Source organism: Pelodiscus sinensis, chromosome 14, assembly GCF_049634645.1.
Source record: "Pelodiscus sinensis isolate JC-2024 chromosome 14, ASM4963464v1, whole genome shotgun sequence".
NCBI lineage: Eukaryota > Metazoa > Chordata > Testudines > Trionychidae > Pelodiscus > Pelodiscus sinensis.
In genome coordinates this window covers 19,755,581-19,778,710 of record NC_134724.1, presented here as the reverse complement: position 1 = coordinate 19,778,710, position 23,130 = coordinate 19,755,581, and the positions used below count along the sequence as shown (strand labels likewise).

The window sequence follows — 23,130 nt, the reverse complement described above, 5'->3', positions numbered from 1 at the left end:
TTTTCTGCAGAACTAGTACTTAACCGGTTGGTCCCCAGCTTGTAACTATGCTTGGGATTCTTCCGTCCCAAGTGCAGGACTCTACACTTGTCCTTGTTGAACCTCATCAGATTTCTAGTGGCCCAATCCTCCAATTTGTCTAAGTCATTCTGTACCCTATCTCTGCCCTTAAGCGTATCTACCTCTCCCCCCAGCTTAGTGTCATCCTCAAACTTGCTGAGGGTGCAATCCATCCCCTCATCCAGATCATTAATAAAGATATTGAACAATACCGGTCCTAGAACTGAAACTTGGGGCACTCCGCTAGAAATCAACCGCCATCCTGACATCGAGCCATTGATCACTACCCGCTGGGCCCGGCCTTCTAGCCATCTTTCTATCCATCTTACCGTCCATTTATCCAATCCACAATCCCTTAACTTGCTGGCAAGAATATTGTGGGAGACCGTATCAAAAGCCTTGCTAAAGTCAAGGTATATCACATCCACTGACTTCCCCATGTCCACTGAGCCAGTTACCTCATCCTAGAAGCTAATCAGATTGGTCAGGCACGACTTGCCCTTTGTGAATCCATGCTGACTATTCCTAATCACTTTCCTCTCATCCAAGTGCCTCAATATGGATTCCTTAAGAATCCCTTCCATGATTTTTCCAGGAACCGAGGTAAGACTGACCGGCCTATAGTTCCCTGGATCATCCTTCTTCCCTTTTTTGAAGATGGGCACTACATTTGCCTTTTTCCAGCCATCCGGGATTTCTCCTGATCTCCACGACTTTTCAAAGATAATAGCCAAAGGCTCCACAATGACATTTGCCAACTCCCTCAGTACCTTCGGATGCACTAAGTCCGGACCCATGGATTTATGTACGTTTAGCTTTTCTAAATAGTTCCTAACCTGTTCTTTACCCATCACGGGCTGTCCATCTTCATCCCATCTTGCGTCACTTGGCGCAGAAGTCCAGGAGCCGACCTTGTCCGTGAATACAGAGGCAAAGAAAGCATTGAGTACTTCAGCTTTCCCCACATTTGTCACTAGGTTACCTCCTTCATCCATTAGGGGCCGCACACTCTCTCTGATCACCTTCTTCTTGTTAACATGCCTGTAGAAACCTTTCTTGTTATCCTTCACATCCTTAGCCAGTCGCAATTCCATATGCACTTTCGCCTTCCTGATAACCCCCCAGCATTCTCGAGCTATACCTTTAAACTCCTCCCTGGTCATTTGTCCAAGTTTCCACTCTTTGTAAGCTTCCTTTTTGTGCTTAAGTTCACCAAGGATTTCCCCTGTAAGCCAGTCCGGTCTCCTACCATGTTTGCCTCTCTTGCTACGCGTCGGGATGGTTTCTTTCTGTGCCTTCAATAAGGCTTCTTTAAAAATACTGCCAGCTGTCCTGGACTCCTTTCCCCTTCATGTTAACATCCCAGGGGATTTTGCCCATCAGATCTCGGAGGGAGTCAAAATCTGCTTTTTTGAAGTCCAAGGTGTGTATTTTACTACTCTCTTTTCTTCCTTTCGTCAGGATCCTGAAATCTACCATCTCATGATCACTGCTTCCCAGGTTGTCACCCACCTCTACTTCCCCTATTAGTTCCTCCCTGTTTGTGAGCAGAAGGTCAAGCTGCGCACAGCCCCTGGTTGGATCCTTCAGCACCTGTGTCAAGAAGTTATCCCCAACATTCTCCAAAAACTTCCTGGATTGCCTGTGTACTGCCATATAGGTTTCCCAGCAGATGTCAGGGTGATTAAAGTCCCCCACGAGAACCAGGGCCTGCGATCTGGAAGCTTCGCTCAGTTGTCCGAAGAAAGCCTCATCTACCTCATCCACCTGATTCGGTGGCCTGTAGCAAACACCAACCACAACATCAATGCTCCTTTAAACTTAACCCATAGACTCTCAACAGGTTTTTCTCCCTCTTTATACTGGAGTTCAGAGCAATCGTAGTGCTCTCTTACATATAGTGCTCTTTGAAGTTTTCTGGATCTAAACTGATTTCATCTGTCACTTTTTGACCAAAAGGATAAAGCTCTGCCAGGGAAATCCTACCTCTTCTTGTCTTCTGTGCAATAAGAAAACAAATGGTCTCTTTGATATTTTAAACACTTTAAAACAGTAGTGGGGAACCTAAGGCCCAGGGGTCAGATATGGCCCCCATTTTGCCTGGATCCAGCCACTGTGACTTAGGGCTCCCCCAGCATTGGGGAGCCCACTTGGATGCTCCATCACACACACACACTATCCCCCTACAGGGCTGGAGCACACAAAATCTACTAGCCTGGGTCCCCCTAGGCTCTGGTGTGAGAGGGGAATATGAGGTGTTTCTTTCTCCTTTTCTGTCGGGGGCCATGTCAGTGACGGTTTTGTTTTTTGCTTCTCACTTGCTGGCCCCCAACTGATTTTCCTGTGGGTCAGTGGTCCCTAAGCCAAAAAAGGTTCCTCACTCCTGCTTTAAAACGTACAATCTTACTTCCATGGTTGTTTGAGGGACTGATGAGCACTGTGACCATGCATAGTCCTATAGAGGTTCACATTAGTGGATCCCAATTCAACATCAGGGCCATAGTTCATTTCTAAAATGTCTATGCTTGTGCCTTAAATGTATTTTTCCACACAGATCTTCACTGTTTTATTGAAGAGTAAAAATTAAACTGCTGGAATTATTTCACACTTTGATAGTATTTTTTTAGGTTCTTTAATATGATAGTACTGTAGTAACAGTGTTACTCTTCTAGGCAACAATCCAACAAAGCATATGCTTAACTTTAACTTCAGTTCCACATTTGGATTTCTCATGTGCTTAAAGGGCTTGTTAGATTTGGCCATAGTTAACAATAGGGTTACAATATGTTGAACTGGAAATTACGAGCCTACACTTGTATCTTATTTAGGGAAGTTAAATGACATTTAATCAGCTAATTGACTAGTCAATGGAATTTCAATCGACTACCTGATTAGTTTGATAAGGGGAGAAAACTGCAGAGCCATAGCCATGCTCTTAATACATTTAAAAGGCTGAAGCGCAGCGGGGGGACCAGGCGTGAGCCGGGAATCAGCTGTCCCAGTTCACGACTGGTCCCCTCTGCTGCATTTGTGCTTTAGAAATGTATTAATACATTTAAAATTAAGGCCCTCCGTGCCTGGTCCCCTGATACGCCTCTGCATCCCCTGCCCCCCTGCAGAAATGGTGCTGGGGGGAACCAGCTTTTAAATCAGTTCACCCCAGCACCAGCTCCTGCTCCCCCTACTTGCTGCCTCTCTCTTTGAAAGAGGCAGCAAGGCAGGGGGGAAGTGACTAGTTGAGTCACTAGTCTACTATCCAATGAGCATATGCTTATCGGAAAGTCAACTAGTCGCTTACATTCCTAATCTTATTAAAGTAATTTCTTCAGCTGAACATATTACAGACAGTGATTCTCATTACAATGCCATCATCTACTAAGTTACTGGCAAGATGTATCAGATCATACACTGATTCCCTAAAATGTATAAATAGCTCAGAAAACCATTTTGTGGTAATTACCAGCAAATGTTGCCTTCTTTAAACATGACTCTTCTACGTGTACCAGACAGCACCACATGTGCTTTCAAACTTCTCTAACAAATATTATATATAAGGGAATGTCAATCAAAAGCAGCAGCATGGAATTATAAAGGAGAAGGAGAGAGAGGTGGGTCTACAAGTGAAGAAATTCAGATTCCCAAGAGACTGTACACTTTAATTACTGGTGATTCGTTAATGTAACATAATCACTCTAAGAGATATACTCTCATCTGAATGAGACGTGAAAAGCATCTAAACCTTTTGTGCATGGCAAATTAAAGTTCACTGCAATACTTCTGTAGATCTCTTTCGTACTGTTCCAAGCCAACATAACCGTCCTTGCACAAACTATCTGCAGTGTCTTCACGCTGCAGAAGATCGCCACTGCTGTGATCGATCATCCAGAGTTCGATTTAGCGAGTCTAGTTAAGACTCACTAAATCAAACTCAGAAGGTGCCCCCACCAGCATCCCGTACTCCTGCTCTAGTGAAGAGTAAGGGATGATGACAGGAGCATTTGCTCCCATTGGCCTTCCACTATGGGGATGCCACAAAGCTCAGCTTAAATTAAGCTGACTCCAGCTACGTATTCTAAATAGCTGAAATTGTGTACCATAAACTGAGCTGCTGGGTCTAGTGTAGACCTGGCCTTAGTCTACCCAAATCACATTCTCTTATCCCAAGCCACATTATCTTACATTTTATTCAGTGAACTGTATAAGTCACTTACCTGGGCATACTTGTAGATTATTCAAATCATTCAGAATTTTGTTCCTCTCTTTACATTTGCCTTAACAGTCTTTTTCTTATTTGTTAATCACCTGCACATTGTGTCATCTAATTGCATATTATGTCTTCAGAACCACTGATGAAATGAACACAATTATTGATTTTTTTTTCCTTTCATTTAACCTCAAGTGGCTAACCAATGGCCAATATTAAAGCTACCAACAAACCAGAAGAATATGTCTGGAAGATGAAATGAACATTTTCCTATGAATCTAGATAATGATACAGCCCCCATCCTGGTAGCAGCTGAGCAAGTCACAAATGCTAATTAATGTACTGACACTCACCCTTGGTAGGTAGGAAAGTGTTGTTGTTCCTGTTTTACAGTCAGTGAACTGAGGCCAAGAGAGACAGTAACCCATCGTTGCACAGGAAGTCTCTAGCAAAGCTGGGACCCAAACCTATATTTCCTGTCTCAATCTAGTACCTCAGCCACCCAAGCTTGCTTCCTGTATGCACACTTAAATGCCTCTTCTGTCTATGCAATCTATGTATTGTCAGGGCTGGATCCTCAGCTAGAGTAAATCAACATAGTTCCATTTACATGAATGGAACTTTGCTTATTTACCCCAGCAGAGGCTATGGCCACTTAGAATTTCTCTCGTGACTTTGAAAAACATCTTTGGAAAAGGGATGTAAGCGACTAGTCGACTATCCAATAAGCATATGCTTATCAGATAGTCGCTGCCCCCCCCTCCCGCAGCCTCTATCAAAGAGAGTCAGCAAGGTAGAGAGCGGGGATCAGGAGCTGGTGCTTGGAGGAGCTGGCTTAAAAGCTGGTTTCCTCCCAGCACCATCTCCATGAGGTGCAGGGGAGGCAGCGGCATAGCAGGGGGTTGTGTGCAAGCCAGGAATCTAGCTATCCTGGATGCCACAGGGGGGACCAGGTATGAGCCGGGAATCAGCTGTCCTTGCTCACCCCAGGTCCCCCTTCCGTTGTCTGCTGCGCTTTAGTCTTTTAAATGTATTAAGAGCCACCAGGAATTTCCATCTACTAGTTGATTAAACACCATTTAACATCCCTACTTTGGATGCATGAAGTATTCAATGTGCTACCTGCATCTTATTACACCAAACTGCTACTCTTCCTTTTGACACGAGATAGTATTTGATCCAGTCACATAAAAGTCACCTTGGAGACCAGTGTTCCCTCTAATTTTTTCACCTATGGGCAGGGCATTCTGCACCAAGCCATATGCATATGTGCATCACCAGCAGAAACATGCGATGCCAGCTGTGGGTGACGGCGGGCACTCTGCTGATCAGCTGAGTAGCACCTGAATCTTGCCTGGGTGGTCACCTTACAGGGAATACTACTGGACACCAAACTTACTGACTTTGGCTCAATTCCTGCCATCCTTACTCAGCCTGCATGATCAAAATGGAGAAGTCTTTCAGATCAGTATGACTTCAATGGCATCTTTCATATCCCAACTATCTAAAAGAGCGTTACAAAGACAAGTGTTTTGTAACGCAAGTCTTTTTAACAGAGCATGGAGACACCTGAGTGACTATCAAGTAGAGTCTTGACTGAAGACTGCAGGATTTGGTCTTTGGTAAGTTGTTAATTGGTGAGACGATGCTCAATATCACAAGGTCTGTGAGGTTCTACAGCTGTAGCATGCCATTGGTTTTTAGGCATTGGTTTCCCTATTGGTTTCCCAGCACATCAGCCACTTTCCACTGTGCTGAGCATCTAAACTTTGATTATATAAAGATCTTCCACCTAAGCAAAACCTCTTGATAACTAAGGTTCAATTAATCAGGAGAGCTGACCTGACATGTCATCTGCAACAATCTCGACTTCTCTCCTCACTTGCATACCACAACAGACTCCTTGGAGCACAGTGAGGACTACTATAAACCCTGTGGCCTAGTCTTCACAAGGAAATAGGCATGTTGTTAACTTGTGTTCACTAATACATGATACCTAACACAAGGTAAAATACTACTGAAGACAAAGCAATCCCATAGCCTTTACCTCAAACTGCAAAACCTCATGTTAAAATTATAGATAGATGGCTTTGTCTTCACTGAAGTCTTCACCTAACACATGTTAGCTAACACAACTTTTTCCCTAGTGAATCCATATCTTGAGGGTCATAACTTTGACTAGCCAACTAAACACATAATCAAAGATGTGCCCATCTGCATTCTGTGCATGATAAAAAAAATTAAGAAAAGTTTACTGAAAGTTTTCCAATGACTTCAATTAGTCGCCACATTAGCTAATATGAGTTAATATTGCACCCTTTTTTACTCAGAAGGACAAGGCCACAAGCTTAGTCTTCACTGCACACCAAAGATAATGTTGCTGCATGCAAATGAGGAGAAGAGAAGAGATTTTAGCAAATCAAAGAGTTATGCCAATGACTTCAACCGGAGCAGGATCAAACCCAAAGCTGGAATGATCTTGAGGTGTTAAAGTCATCTGCTGATCCATTTTCAGATGAAATTAAACCATTATTGATGTCAGAAAGAAATTGATTTACAATAAACTCCATTGTTCTCTGATGTAAATCATCACCTTTAATATGATGTTGGCCATCATAAAGAGATATAAGAACATAAATGCTGATCAGACACATTAATTACAAATGCAATGTAAAGTTTAGACATGGATCACTTGAATTACTTGTTCTGTTCATTTCCTCTGAAGTACTTTGTATTAGCCTGTCTTCCAACAGTGGCCATCGGGTTAGATGGACTTTTGGTCTAATCCAGCATGGCCGTTTTTATAGGCTATGTTCTTATGCTCTTATGGCTATTCACAAATAAATTTCAGCCTGCTCTGCCAAAGCAATTGAGCGTACATCCTTATGTCTGTTCTACTTAACATTTAGCATCCTCTGATATTGCTCTTCTCTATCAATCTTAATTTAAGCCTTTGATACTGGTGTATCAAAGGCTTGTACTGTACAGTATCCTTGTACTGTGTCTACAGCTCAACACTCTGTCACATTCACAATGTCCACTTTTCACCACTTACATGCACCCTTTTTTCATTGCCTTGACCCCACTTCCCTATGCTTCCCTGCAAAGTGTGTTCCACGCTTTATAATCTTCAAGCTCTCTCAGATTATAAACAACAACTTTCTTTTACTGGTGACTGAAAACAGAATGTAGCATTGAATAGGTGTGATTTTCCCTAGCAGGATGGAATGGACAATGAACAAACACTCCTTCAACAAAGTCCATTATAGTGACCAAAAAAAGGGAAGGCTGTAAGTATGCTATGGTATCAGAACACAAAGCCTTGCTTTGTTAGTGGGCCTATACTGAATATGGACATTAAAGATACCATAGAATGCCTATTAGGTTGCCAAATACCCATGATGCTTTTCCAACTCAGTGATTTCAAAGCCATTTATAATCAAAGATGGGCAAGGAATAATAATAAAATAAAAAGCTCACAACCCCCAAACCACCACAAAATCAAACCAGTCACTGATTCACAAGCCTAAGACTTCTCCACATAATCAGCCCCTGAACGAAAGCCAATGTGCCTGCATTTAGAGAGGTGTATGGAAGAATGGAAGCCAGGGATCCCCAACTCCTCCTCCTCAAGGAATAACTCGCATCCCTCAGGATTGGGTCCATGTTAACACTAATCTCTTTACAGCAGACCATGCCCCCTCCGCCCACTGCAGCCCCAAATATGGTCTATTCTGTGTATCAGGCACCTTGCAAAGAGTTGCTGCCTGAATTCTAGGCCTTGCTCTCCTCCCAAGCGTGTTTCCCAGGCAGGAGGCACTTCCTGGGCTGAGTGAGACACAGATCCGGCCTTGTGATGGCTGTGCCTGTTTGTCTCTCTCCCTCTCCGTGGCTTCATATTGTGGCTAAAGGCAGCTTCTCTGCCACCGCCTGCCTGGCAATGTGCATGCGGGGAGGCAGGCGGGTGCTCTCAGTAGTGTGTGGGGGGGAGAGAGGCAGTGAGAGGGGAGGGCGTATAATAAATAGCATCATTTTCATGCAGAGCTGCCAGTTCCCCAGGCCTCTTCCCCACACTAATAATTCAGGTACAATCCACTCTCACCCCCTCCTTCTCGCGGAGGGGGGAGGGGGAGAGAGAAATCTGCACATCCCAGCAAAGATGCACAATAACCGAGCCGGGAACAGCCCCAAGCCCGAGCTAGGCTCCTCGCTGGAGGAGGCATGGAGAGGGAGGGGGTCTGCGGCTGGGCTTGCAAAGGACCCGGCCGCGGGGAAAGGGCCGCGCCGGGCGCTGGCTGAGCGGGCTCCCTACGTTCCCCACCCCCACCCCGGTACTCACGCACCCTGGCCGGCCAGTGCGGGTAGCCTTTCATCTTGGCGAACACCAGGTCTCCAGCCTTGTACTCGCGGGGCCTCGGACGCGCCATCGGCAGCTTCCCTCCGCCGCCTCCCGCCTGCCCCGCGCCCCCTGCAACCAGCGGCCCCTGGCGGGGCGCGATCCGCCCAGGCGAAGGCAGCCGCCGCCGCAGCAGGGACGGGCCCCGGGCACCAGCCGCTTCCCTCGGCGGCGGGAGAGGTGGGGGGCGTGTGCAGCGGGGAGGGGGCGGCCTTGCCCGCGGCCCCCGGGCCGAGGCCGAAATCCCGCTGCGGGCGGAGAGAGCGTGGCCGAGAGGCGAGCCCGCTACATGGCCCCGCGCTCCATCCTCGGCGCCGCAGCCTCGGCGGCAGCAGAAATATGGATCCTTCTCCTCCAAATTCTTCCTCGGGCAGCGACCGCAAACAGGATCTTCGTATTTTCCCCCCTTTGCTTTCCCCTTCCTGTTATTTTCTAGGTCCACGGATCGGTTTCTAGGAAAAACAGCAGAGCTCAGAGCGGCTCCTCGCCGCCTGCCTGCCTCCCCAGCTCGCTTTATGCACCGTTTCCACGGGGGGCTGAGGGCAAAGGGAAAAGCCGGATCTACATGGATCCTGCCAGATCCTTGCACCCAACCCCCCACTCCCAATTCCACTGTTTAAATACAAAACACGTCCAATCTTTTCCTACCGCTCCAGTGTGCCCTAGTGCCACAAAGACCTGGAGCTAGGACATAGAGGCTGTTGGCGTGTCATTGTGCCTGAACCCCCAAAGTCCACCTCTGATGGAACACATGCAACCACTCCTACTGCACCAAAACCTCAGCACCTTAGGGCTACAAAAATCTGGATCCAGGGCATGATGTAAGGCACCCTTGCCCCCAAATATAACCACTTAAATTAATAAGAAACCTAACCCATTGTAACACACCAAAAAAATCCCAGAGCCCAATGTGTCCCAGCTCAATAGCACTACAAAAGCCTAGTTCTGGGGCATGAAGTTTTGCACCCAAACCCACAGATCTAGTAACCTAACTACGGAACACATCCAATCCTAAGTAGGGCACACACACAAACAGAAATTCTAGAGTAGACCATTCTAACTTTCCAGCATATCATGCTACCAAGTCCTGTCTCTGGAATCCTGCTATATCTTGCTGATTTTTGTGCTGAGACCCCCAAATTCTATTGCCTGATTACAGAACAAACCAAGAAGTCTTACTTCACTACCGAGTTCTGGACACCAACGTGTCCTAGTGCCACAAGGACCCAGAGTGGGATATGGATCCTTGTAAATTGTAACTGTCGCCAGTATCCTACAATCTTAAAAACCCATGAAAATTAATATGTAAAAATCTTCACTGTAAAGAAGTGAGGGTTGATATATAGATGCCTCACTGCAAGGAGAAGGACTAGATGACCTCGAGGTTCCATTCATCCTACATTTCCATGATTCTATACAATATTACCAACACACACCCAAAAAAGCAAGAAAAGTGAAAAATGAAGTCACCTCTACTATTCCATCTATGAGCACATCTCTTATGATTACAACTATCATATACCACAAACCTCACTACAATCTGAACACTGCACCCTTTGATCCTTCTGCACACACCCATTTGCTAAATTACAACTACTAGTGTGTGGGGGGGAATAATTTGGTAAAAGGGTATCAGCAGGAGGGCACTTAAAGAGGTCAATGGGAGGTTGGCATCTCTAGGGGCAGTGCCACACAGGTTGTGTGGAAAATATTTTAGCCATCAGAAGTTGTGTAGGTATACATCTCAGTAAACCTTCTTGAAGCTGTGGGTGAGACGTGGTAGGGATGCAGTAATGCCAACTAGTGGCTATAGTATGCATTGGTTGGCAGGATTTTGTATTCTCCTCCCTGCTCTGCTGTTGCTTGCTGACTAAGCCTGCTGTCACATTGTCTGGGGTGGCTCACAAGTATCAGTGCCTACCTCAGGACAGACTGTCAGAAAACAGGGCAGGCACCCAAGCTAGTGATAAACTAACTAAAGGTTTATTCACTATAAAAAGGAGGTAAGAATTATTGAGAGGTTAAAGCAAGTAAAATATATGCACAGGTGAGTCAGAGTTTGTAATTTCAAATAGTGGCAGTGATGTAATAAACTGCTAGTTTCCTAAAACTCTTTTTAGGGCACCCAGATTGTCTCTGGGGATCTCTGCTTTGCATCTAGTAACTTATCTGGATGAATCTAAACAATCCAGAGATGCTGGATCCTTCCTTGAATCCATACTTACAGTTTCTTCTAAAAGAAAACAAGCTGACAGCATCACTCCTCACGTGGGCTTTTCCTTTGATGATGAAGAGGGAGGAATGCATTTTGAGTCTTGACCTCTGATCATCACACACAGGCCACTTCTATACTGATGGGAAGATCAACGTGATGGCAGTCAATCTTCCAGTGTTCGATTTAGCAGATCTTTATTAAATCAAACACTCAGGGCACCTCCGTCAACTGCAGTACTCCTCACTGTCACAAGGACTAAGGAAAGTTGACAGGACCATTTCTCCCAGCGAGCTCCTGTTGTGGGAATGGCACAAGAGTTCAGTTTAAGTGGTCAGTGTGGCCAGATCTATAACACAGGGGAAGGTCAGCTTAATGTACGTCAACTCCAGCTATGTTATGTACATAGCTGGAATTGCATACCTTAAATCGACCTTCCTCTGTAGCATAGACCTGTCCACAATGACCACTGGCTTTGAAATTAGTGTGTTTCTGTTGAAGTTCTTCATTTGCATTCCATGAGGTTTCTGTCTTTTTTGATGTGATATTTAATTATAGGGATATACACCACACAGATGTTTGCTGTTACATTATAACAGCATACAGATAAGTAAGAACAATAAATGTAACATTTCATTAGTTTTCATGAAGTTTAAACACCAAATGCACACTTCTACATTTAACAATCCCATTCTCTGTTTCCTTGGTACGAATTATTTCTATCAAATTTCTGTAGACCTACACTCCAATTGGCCAGACTTAACTGGCAAGAATGTGTACTCCATTCCAACTTCTGGGCCCTGCTCAGTCCTAGCAGAGCATACTGGGCAAAAGGGGAAACATAGAAGCAAATCTAGGAGGAGGTAGAGAACATGCTTGAAATCACTAAGTCAAAAAGCTGCTTGGCATCACCTATTGCAGTGGTATCAAAAATGCAGAAAACCATCAGATTTTCAATGGATTATAGGAAACTAAATACTGTCACCCAGCCTGGCCCAAACCCTACATCCCAAAGAGAGGACTCACTGGACCTCGGTGAGAGTGCTATGGGAACAATTTCCAGATTACTGTGTTGGAGTCTAGCCCTACAGGAATTTGATAGAAATCTATAAATATATTTTAGAGATTTCTGCATGTCTGTGTGTCTGTCTGTGAGTTCGTTTGTTCAATAACTCGTCCTAAATGGTAAGAGCAAGGACCACTCATCCTAAATGGTAAGAGGAAATTTGGAATGCCATTTCCTCTTACTATAACTTAAAGCAAGGTTAGGGTTTGGTTGTTCCAGGAAAACAGGAAGTTCCGGGAATGGGACTGTTTTTTATTACATGGAAAGGAAGAGTCAGGGAAGAAGGACGCGTTACTGAGAGTGGCCACTGGGGGCAGCAAGCCTGCCAGGGAGAGAGAGAACTGCAGAAACCACAGAAGGCAGCCATACTACAGAGGGCATGTCTATACAGCAGGGCTAAAGCAGAAATAAGCTATGCAACTTGAGCTACGTCAGTTGCATAGCTTAAGTCAAAATAGCTTAGTTTGGCTTTTGGCGCTGTCTACACAGCAGGAAGTCCGAGAAAGAACACTCTTCCTCTGACTTCCCTTACTCTTTATAAAATGAAGGCTACAGGAGTCAGAGTAAGAAGTCCTCCAGCTCGACATTATGTTGACATTATGTCGAAATAACTGCTTGTAATGCAGACACAGACTGTGTTATTTTGGAATAACGTAAGTTATTCTGAAATAACACTGTTGTGTAAATGTACCCCAAGAGAGTGACCAGCACAGTTGGGACTCTGCCACCTTGCCTGCCACCAGACCAGGTAAGTAGCCCCTCTGCCCCTGGCCCCTCCACCAAAGACCCCGGGGCCCACCTAGGAGGCCCCACCAAGAGGCCCTGGACAGGCGGCAGGCCTTCAGGCTATGGGAAGGGAGGGTGCTGGAGGCAGGGGCCCCCAGAGCCTTTCCCACCCTTCCCAGGCTGCAGGCCATGGCAGGGGGAGGAGCTGCTAGAGGCCGGGAAACTGGCTAATGAGAGCTGCCTGTTTTCAGGGCAGGCAGCATGCAAAGTACCCTCCTTCCTGGGCTCACAGCACTCAGAGCAGCATGTGGCCTCTGCAGCTGGCTGATTTGAGTGGCATGTGGGGGCAGGCAGGCAGGGAGCCTGCCTGAGAGACCTGCCAGGCGCTGGCTAGGAGCCATCTAGGTAAACGCCTCCCAGCCAGAACCTGTCTCTAGCACACAAGTCACTCCCTGCCTCCCTCCAACCCTTTGCTCCCCCTCCTGCACTCCTGCCTCACATAACCCAAACCCTTTGCCCCCCCACTCCTGCACACATACCCCCCTCCCAGAGCCTGCACCCAAGCCCCTGCCCCAGGTCACAACCCAAATCCCTGCACCCCTTCCTGCACCTCTGCCACTGGTCACAACCCCCTCCCAGACCCTATACCCCTCCTAAACCCCTCCTCCAGGTCAGAATCCTCTCCTGAACCCATACCTATACCCCTTCCCAAACCCTGCACCCCTTCTGCACCCCAGTCTCCTACTCTGAGCTCTCTTCTGCACTCAACCTCCATCCCAGGCCCTGCACCTCCTCCATTAATATCATGGAAGAGTGTGGCCCTTGACCACTTACCAAATTCTTGGAGTGGTCCCCCCTTCAAAAATTATTGCCCACCCCTGGCACTAGGGACACCTTTCCTGTCCATTCTGGCTAATAGCCATTGATGGACCTATCCTCCATGAACTTATTAAGCTCTTTTTTGAAAGTAGTACTTTTGCTTATGTCTGCATAATTAGTCTGGGACTGAATTGGGATTAAACTGTTGGATGCCACCAGAAAATACCCTCCCCCACACACAGTCACCTCAAAATGCTTTGTATCACTGCTGGTCAATGTCCTATCCTGGACCCTTTATAGACCCATACTCACTGCGATCCCAGATAAAGCAGAAGATCTGCAGCGTTGTATCCCATTTTGCATGCATATGAGTAAGTGCAGGCCACACATCTGCTCTTTGGCTGTGATGTTGCTAGTTTGGGCTGTGTGTTCCTGCTGTCTTGTGACATGGCGCGGCCCACAAACAGGTGTGGGACATGCCTGTCATTTCCCATATGTGCATGAACCATGACACAAAAGACCAAAGCCTTTTCACACACGGTATGGATGATTTTTTTCTATTCTGCTGTTTCATGTCACACAAAGAGCCAGATTCACTCTTCTGAAGCATTGGGATGGGAATGGCACATCTTTATGACAGTCTGGCCCATGGAGCCTTATGGGATATTCACCCAAGGGATGGCAGGCAGTGGTCTCACCTCCTGCCTTTCTGTAGCATTTCTATTAAGGTAGATTTCATCTCAGAGAGGCCTACGTAGGAGTCCTGCTTGTAGACCTGGCCTAAGGGCATTTTTTTTGCTCCTGCCAGTGCACAAGCAAGAGTGGGAAGAAGAGCAAAGGGATCCTTTTCTAGAATGCAAGGAGCAGGGTAGGATCATACATATGCAGGGCATTTGCTAATACTCTGGCCTGACCGCAAGCCCTTTGAAGTCAACGGAGATTCATTCGTATGCACCTGTGGAGAATTTGGCCCTATTGCTGGTTGAAAATTTCCATCAAGAAAATTCCCACTGACTTCAGTAGGTTTTGGGTACATCTTAAGAGAAAAGTGTACAGCCATAAAAGGCTTGACTCCAAGAAGCAGCATTTGAAGTCATAACTAATTTTAAGCACACAGATTTGTTTTGTGCATGAAATGTTCCATGGTAAGTTTTATCACATACCCCTTGGATATTTTGCATACAAATTAAGTAGCTACTATTGTGACATGGAACTACCTAGCCCCTATGCCCAAGTTCCAATATAGCATAAGCATATTGGTAAATACGATCATCTGTGAAAAGTTAATGAGTTACAGGTTTTAAAAATTATTGTCCTACCACCTGAAATTTTGTTTGTCCTTAGCCATCTCTAAGTGGCTGGCTACCACTCACCCCTTCCCACTGAATACTTTCTGAAATGATGCTGTAAACTCTAGCGTGGGGACCAGATTATTTACCTTTGTGGAAGGTGCTGAGATGCAACAAATAGTAACACTTTTCTTTTAAAATAACTGGTAAGTGCCTCTGCTAGAACTGTCTAGCCCTGATTTTATTGTCTTTCTTCCTCCACCTCCTTTCCCTACAGAGAAAAATATGTCTGTAATGACAGAGATTGCAATGTTTAGTCTTTTGCCTATGTCCACAGTAAGTTACTGATTGTCTGATAAATATTTTAATAGGAAATTGGTCTGGACCACAATTGCACCATTCCCTTGTGCAAGGCCAGTCTGAAAGCACTATGTGCAATTACAGAGCAACTCCATGTCAGGCAGAAAGAGTTCATGATGTTATATGTCCATCTCGACATGCACAGAAAGGCACTTACCAGGCCCATTAGGATACTCTTAATTACTGGAGGGAGAGGAAGTTCACCAGGAGACCTCAAATATTCTTCTGTAAACTTGGGAGAGAGAAGGGTGCATATCACTGCAGGCACAAACTTATGGACTCAGCATCTTCTTATGTTACTAGTGCAATCTACTGAGTATCCTACAGGCTGATGAAAGTGGTGGCTTTGCATGTTACAGATTTTGTGTGTGGTTCTGTCTACACTAGGAGCGAGGGGCATGATTCCCATACTCCCACTACTTGATCGGGGCTAGTGTACTAAAATAGTAGTATGGCTATGGGAACATGACAGTGCCAAGTGGTGGCATAAGCTCGCTGTGCTGGGTATATACTTGGGGGGGGGGGTCAGGCCGGTTGTACCCTGCCTAGCTAGCACATGCCATTGCTGCCTGTGGTACCATTTTGGGGTGAAGAGCAGAGTGGGATAGGAACAGGGGGAATTAGAACAGAGAAGGACAGGCAGAGTGGGTCAGGCTAGGAGAGAGGGGTAGAAGATGGGTGGACAGAGGCAGAAGGGGCTATAACTACCAACTGTGCACTGCCTTTCAGAACCTGGAATATAATCCAGGATTTCTATATTCAAACTTTTTTTGTTTTGTTGAAACACACTGACAATGTGTGCATCTCCCTCAGTGACCTGATGGGCAGGATTCCCTGGGGGGCTAAAATGAGGGGGAAAAGGAGTCCAGGAGAGCTGGCTGTATTTTAAGCAAGCTTTATTGAGGGTACAGGAACAAACCAGCCCAATGTGCAGAAAGAATAGCAAATATGGTAGGCAATCAACTTGGCTTAACTGAGAAATCTTCATTGAGCTTCACCACAAAAAGAAAGCTCACAAGAAGTGGAAATTTGGAGAGATGACTAGAGAGGAGTATAAAAATATTGCTCGGGCATGCAGGAAAGTAATCAGGAAGGCCAAAGTGCAATTGGAGTTGCAGCTAGCAAAGGGATGTGAAGGGTAAGAAGAAGGGTTTCTATCGGTATGTTAGAAATGAGAATGAGGTCCGGGGAATGTGTGGGGCCCTTAATGAATGGGAAAGGTAAGAGATTATGTGGGAAAAGCTGAGGTATTCAACACTTTTTTTGCCTCTGTCTTCACAAACAAGGTCAGCTCCTAGACTGCTGCACTGGGCAGCACAGTATGGGGAGGAGGTGAATAGTCCTCAATAGTGAAAGAGCGGGTTAGGGACTATTTAGAAAAGCTGGACATGGACACATCCACGAAGCTGACTGCAATGTATCCAAGGGTGCTGAGACACTTGGCAGATGTAACTGCAGAGCCATTGGCCATTATCTCTGAAAACTCCTGGCAATAGGGGAAGGTCCCAGGTGATGGGAAAAAGGCAAAGGCAGTACCCATCTTTAGGAAAGGGAAGGAGGAGAATCTGGGGAACTACAGGCTGGTCATCCTCAACTCAGTCCCTGAAAAAATCATGGAGCAGATCCTCAAGGAATCCATACTGAAACACTTTGAGGAGAGGAAAGTGATTAGGAACAATTAACATGGATTCACCAAGGGCAAGTCGTGCCTGACCAACCTAATTGTCTTCTATGATGAGATAGCTGGCTCTGTGGAGATGGGGAAAATGGTGGACATGATACACCTTGACTTTAGCAAAGGTTTTGATACAGTCTCCCACAGTATCTTGCCAGCAAATTAAAGAAGTATGGCTTGGATGCATGGACTAGAGCAGGGCTACTCAACTTTGGAAGCCCTGGGAGCCACAATGATACTCACAGCGCATGCCAAGGGCCACAGCCTAAGTGTGGTTGCTTCCACATGCAAATATATGCAAATAGTTTCTTTCACACTGACGGGCATGAATACAAAGATTAAGGCAAGACTACACAACATGCAGGCCCCATTTAAGTCAGTTCTGCTGATATTAATAAAATGCAATATTTTCCCAATTTCCACCTGTTTGACAGCACTTTTAATGAGCAATGACAGTCCAGGAATTTAACTACTAAAATGCATCTCAACAGAAGACCATTATTTTGACTACATATTTGTTTTGGCTCCCACCTGTGGGCCACAAACAAACGGGCCATGGGCCATGTGTTGAGTAGCCCTGGACTAAAAGGTGGATAGAAAGATGGCTAAGTTGTCAGACTCAAAGGGTAGTGGTCAATGGCATGATGTGTATTGGCATGAATGCCCCCGGGTGGGTCTTGGGACTGGCTTTGTTCCATATCTTCATTCATGATTGGGATGGGTTGCATCCTCAGCAAGTTTGCAGATGACACTAAGACGGTGGGAGAGGTATTTATGCTGGAGGGTAGGGTAAGGGACCAAAGTGATCTGGTCAAATTGGAGGATTGGATCAAACAGAATTTTGATGAGGTTCAACAAGCACAAGTGAAGAGTCCTGCACTTAGGACAGAAGAACCACATGCACTGCTACAGGCTGGGGACCAACTGGCCTAAGTGTCAGTTCTGCAGAAAAGGAGCTGGGGATTACAGTGGATGAGAAGCTGGATATGAGACAATAGTGAGCCCTTGTTGCCAAGAAGACTAACAGCATATTGGGCTGCATTAGTAGGAACATAGCCAGGAGATCGAGGGAAGTGATTATTCCCCTCTATTCAGCACTGGTGAGGCCACATCTGGAGTACTGTGTCCAGTTCCCCTCTTCCTCCTGCCCCACTACAGAAAGAATGTAGAGAAATTGGAATGAGTCCAGCAGAGGGTAATGAAAATGATTAGGCGGCTAGGGCACATGACTTATGAGAGGCTGAGGGAATTGGGCTTATTTAGCTGGCCGAAAAGAAGATGGAGAGGGGATTAAATAGCAGCTTTCAACTACATGAAGAGGGGCATTCCAAAGAGGATGGAATAAGGTGATTCCCAGTGATGGCAGATGACAGGACAAGGAGCAATGGTCTCAAGCTGCAATGGGTGGACGTCTAAGTTGGATATTAGGAAAAACTATGTCTCTAAAAGAGGGGTGAAGCATTGGAATGGATTGCGTAGGGAGGTGGTGGAATCTCCATTCTTAGAGTTTTTAAGGCCTACCTTGACAAAGCCCTGGCTGGGATGATTTAGTTGGACTTGATCCTGATTTGAGCAGGGAATTGGACTAGATGGCCTCCTGAGGTCTCTTCCAACCCTAATCTCCTATTAGCTCATTCTTGTTAAGTGGCTACTTCACACAGAGGATAGGAGTTCACTGATCTACTTACACTTATCTATTAACCTGAAGAGGAAATGGTCTGTGCAGTGGATCTTGTAAACCTCATTTCACGAGGGATAAGGGATCTTTTGAAAAAGGTTTTATTTTTCAGAAGATCAGCCTCTAGCCTGCCGCTTTTCTCCAACAAAGCTCCGTGCAGAAAAAAAGCGGCAGCCATTTTTATGCTAATGAAGCACGGGATATTTAAATCCCTGCTTCATTAGCAATTTCGATGTCCTTAATCTGCATCTCTCTGTCAGCAGAGAGATGCAGTCTAGACACACCCTCAGAGCATGAGGAATACATGATTAGTGACTCCTGATTAAAAGTTTGGCGTAAGTGACTTGGGCAACACCACGTAAGAACTCCAGGGCAGAGGCCGGGATAGAACTGGATATATAAAGGGTTAACCAGTTATCCGGTAAGCATGCACCTTACTGGTATGCTTACTGGGGAAACCGGTTAACCAGCTGGGCCTGGCCTGGCTAAAGCAGCCTCTCCTCATCCATGGCATGGTGAGACAGACTCAGCCAGGCCTGGCTGGAGCATCACACAGCATGGTGAGCCTGGTGTGCTGGAGCAGTCCCTGCCTGTCACACAGTGCAGCGGGCCCAGCCAGCCTGGAGCAGCCACCCGCCCATGGTGTGGTGCTGCTGACCCAGCTAGGCTGGAACAGCCCACCTGCCTCTGGTGGGTCTGGTGGGCCTTACCTGGCTTGGCCAGAGCAGCCCCATGCACAGTGTGGTGGGCTCAGCTTGGCCGGAGCAGCCTGAAGTGCAGCGGGCTAACTAGGCCAGAGCAGCCCCCCACCGCAGGATCACAGTTAACCGGTTAAACATTTCATTTAACCAGTTAACTTTTTAATCAGGATTTTACATCCCTAGATAGAATCCAGTTCTACAGGGCAGCATTTCATTGCCTTACCCAGAAGGCCATGCTCCGTTCTCTCCCTACAGTCCCATGCCTTATTCATTACCCACATTCCAACATCTGCAACAAATGAAGCATGGGTCCCAAATAACAGTCTCCACACTGGCTGAGACAAGGAGTCTTTGGAAAAAGCAGTATGTGATCATATAATAAAATACTGCATCACAATGCGTATGCACAAGAGGACTGAATTAAAGTAACAGAGCTAACATTAATTCTGGCCTTTCATAACTTCTAAGTACTTGACTTTATGAAGTTAATGTTCTTTTAATATAATTTATTCTGAATATAATACATGTTAGTAGGGCATTATCATTATACATTTGTTGAGAAGTACATACCACAAACTGGTAGCTTTTACTAATATACCCTAAATAAAGTGACTTCTGCTACTTAGATTATCTTGGACATCCATTTCCTTCAGCATCCCTGCTGCCTTCTTATTAACTTTCTGTTGGGTAAAACACATCATTCACTAATGGGAATAGTCTGATCTGCTTTTGCTACACCAATCTAAAATGCCTTTTAAAGCAGTCCTACCTATAGCCACGTGACACTTCATCCCTAAAATTACAAAGCCACAGTGCCTAGGAAAGAAAAATGGCAATAGATGTTCCTCCTCAAAAGAACAATTTTTAAAATGTGCTATCTAAAGCTATGAAAATTTACAAGGTGAGAAATATGTTGAGAACTGACAGGAACAGTAATTTAGTGCCAGATTCATGACACTTGCCTGATCATATGTTCCTCTCGTAAATACTAGTGGAAAGCATTTCTCTAGTCTAAAAAACCCATGGTAAAACAATCCAAGTGACTTTCTAAATGTGACTTAATGAGTAATTATGCCCCAAAGAGGACAACACTGCATATTTAAGAAGTGCTGTAACTTCCCTTTTACTTCACCCAAACATCCATACCAGATGATGGGAAATAAGAAGAAATTGTATAATTTGCACATAGCCCCTGGGATTATCTTTGTGTCACTTAGATTATAAAACAATGGTTTGGGATTCGAAGCTAGCTCACCTACATTCATTCCTAGATCTACAGCATCCTTCATCCAATTCTGCATCTCATCATTTGTACAGCACACAAGACTAGGTAATTATGGTTGTCAGGAGCTGCCACAATATAAATGCTGAATGATACTATTAATAATAAAATAAATAACAACAACAACAACAAATTTCATCTGCTACCTGTTCTTTGATCTTGTGTCATCAGTGTAAATTTAACACAGCCAGAATGGAGCTGCTGGATTGAAACCCTGACCCCATTAACTTCAGTAGGGCCATGCTTTCATTGCTATCTTTCCTCACCGATCTGCTCCACATACCCATTCTCTGTTGTTGTGGACCACACCACCATCCCTCTTTCCAGAACTCAAGCCTGTCACAGGAGTGTCATCCTCAACTCTCCCTTCCTCTTGCATCACGCATCCAGGTCTTGCCCAAAGCTTGCTGCTCTTTTTCTCAAAAGATTTTAAAGCTCTAACTTTTTTTCTCCATCTGCACCCTTATTCCCCATTATGAGTGCGATAACCTCCTCCTTTCTGATACTCATATCACCTCCCTGGAATGCACACAAACCATGGTTGTGGAGATCCTCTTCCTCGCCCATTTGTGTGACCATTGCACTCATTTTGGAATCCCTCCCCTGGCTCCTCCATAACCACTACATCAAGGTCAAGCTTCTTGATATGCTTTGCAAGGTCCTACATAGCTCCACCATTTATCAAATCTTGTCTCTTAGGCTGCGTCTAGACTACATCCCTCCTTTGAAAGAGGGATGTAAATTAGGCAGATCAAAAGTGCAAATGAAGCACGGATTTAAATATCTCGTGCTTAATTTGCATAGTCGCATCCAATCGCTGTTTCAAAAAAGGGTATTTCAAAATGAAACCGCAGTCTAGATGCAGTTCTTTTGAAAAAAAAAACCCTTTTTCGAAAGATCCCATACTCCTCATTTTTTCAGGAGTACGGGATCTTTTGGAAAAGGGTTTTTTTTTTAAAGAACCGCATCTAGACTGCAGTTTCACTTTCAAAATACTCTTTTTCGAAACAGCAATCAGACGCAAATACGCAAATGAAGCACAGGATATAGTCTAGATGGATGTAGTCTAGATGAGCCCCTAGCATGCTGCAGTCGCAAGCTGTTTTCCTCTTTACCAACATCCTATTTGTCCACTTCACCCAGAGCCGCCTCAGTATTTTCTTCCACACCACTCTTCTCCTCATGCACTGTCCTTCCCGAGCGTCTCCTCAAAATCACCACCTTAAATTACTCCCAGAGGCATGGTTCTCCCATGATACCTGTAAGAGTTGGCTAAGCTATCTACTTATCCAGGGTTGAAGTGTTGCTGGGTAAGGTGTGAGGAGACTGGAAGGAGAGCTGGAGGTTAATGGGTCAGGGAAACAAAGGGGATGAATGGGCAATGGTGGAGAGAAGGAGAGGAAATTACCATGTATTACTAATAACAAATAACTGCAACATGTAACTAATATGATACGTATCCATTAGCTCCCTGATCACTTCTGTATGCTGTATCACTTTCCCTTGCCTGTAATCTGACATTGTCTTTCTACCCTTGTACATTCTTCAGGGCAGAGATTGGGGTTTTTTGTTTCTGTTTGAAAAGTCAGACAATTATAAATAATAAATAAAAGTAATCATAATAAATCAGGGCCTCTGCACTTACAAGCGAAGGGCCAATATACACCCTAAAAGGGTAAAGAGCTCTATGCTCTTCTTGGTTACATCCTGTTAACTCCTTTGGCTACAGTGAAGTTGCTCCTGATTTACACCATTGTGAAGCGAGATCGCCCCCATACCATGTTTATAACTTACTGAGCTGATAGAATAGCAATGTTACTAAATAATACACACACATTTGAATAGATTTTTCAGACACACTATTACAAACAGGAATTGTAGATGTCACCAGAGAAGTGATGGCATTACTTTTTAATTAGAATATAATGAGTTGGTGAGGGCACAGCTTGCTGTTAGTGGTGGGTCATTTGGGCTATGCCTACACTTCAGTGCTATTTCGGGATACCAAAGATATCCCAAAATAGCTATTCTGCGTCTTTGAGTGTGCCCTTTATTTCAAAATATAACAGGTTCACTATTCCAATGTCCTTGTAAACCTTATTCTACAAGGAGTAAGGGATGTTTGGGACTAGTGGTTTCTTTCTAAATAAGTGCTGGGTAGACAGCACCAAATTTTGAAATAAGCTATTTCAAAATAAGGTACAGAATTTGTGTAGCTCAAGTCATGGAGCTTATTTTGAGCTACGGGTGCAGTGTAGATGCACCCTTGTTTAGTTCCTTTTTTTCTTCTGTGGTAGTGATGGTTTTGTTTATGATTAAATGGATCCTTGCTTATCAAAAATCCATATTATCTCAAACTTTTACCAAAAAGTTCTCAGGGCTAGAATGTTTCAGGATAAGCAGCAGTGCAATACCCATCTTCACAGTGAGTGAGAGCAAAGGACTTTGCAAGAGGCTGCAAGGCACATGTATAAAATATTTAGTCTGGTTGGTATTAAGAAAGTCAAAGGATATAATGAGATGAAATGTCAGAGAGAATTGACAATGACAGGCCTTGTGATAGGCTGGTGTTTATAAACTGTGCCCTCCCACTGGATCCAGTCCTGCAGGCTTTATTTAGGCAAAACTCCCATTGAAGTCTTCAGTGAGAATTTCGCCTGGC

The 23,130-nt window shown here is 45.0% G+C and overlaps 1 protein-coding gene across 2 annotated transcripts in view; it reads right to left on the bottom strand.

The window, feature by feature from the left end:
* The window catches only part of HDGFL3 (HDGF like 3), a 72,283-nt gene extending 63,091 nt beyond the window's left edge, over window positions 1-9,192 (bottom strand). The window contains exon 1 of one of the 2 annotated variants that reach the window (XM_075897140.1): window positions 8,608-9,192. In XM_075897140.1, the coding sequence (XP_075753255.1) occupies window positions 8,608-8,691 (84 nt within the window). In that variant the 5' untranslated portion in view covers window positions 8,692-9,192. The remainder of the gene's footprint in view (window positions 1-8,607) is intronic. The other variant, XM_006139246.4, reaches the window with a different exon arrangement.
* Between the last annotated feature and the right edge of the window lie 13,938 nt (window positions 9,193-23,130).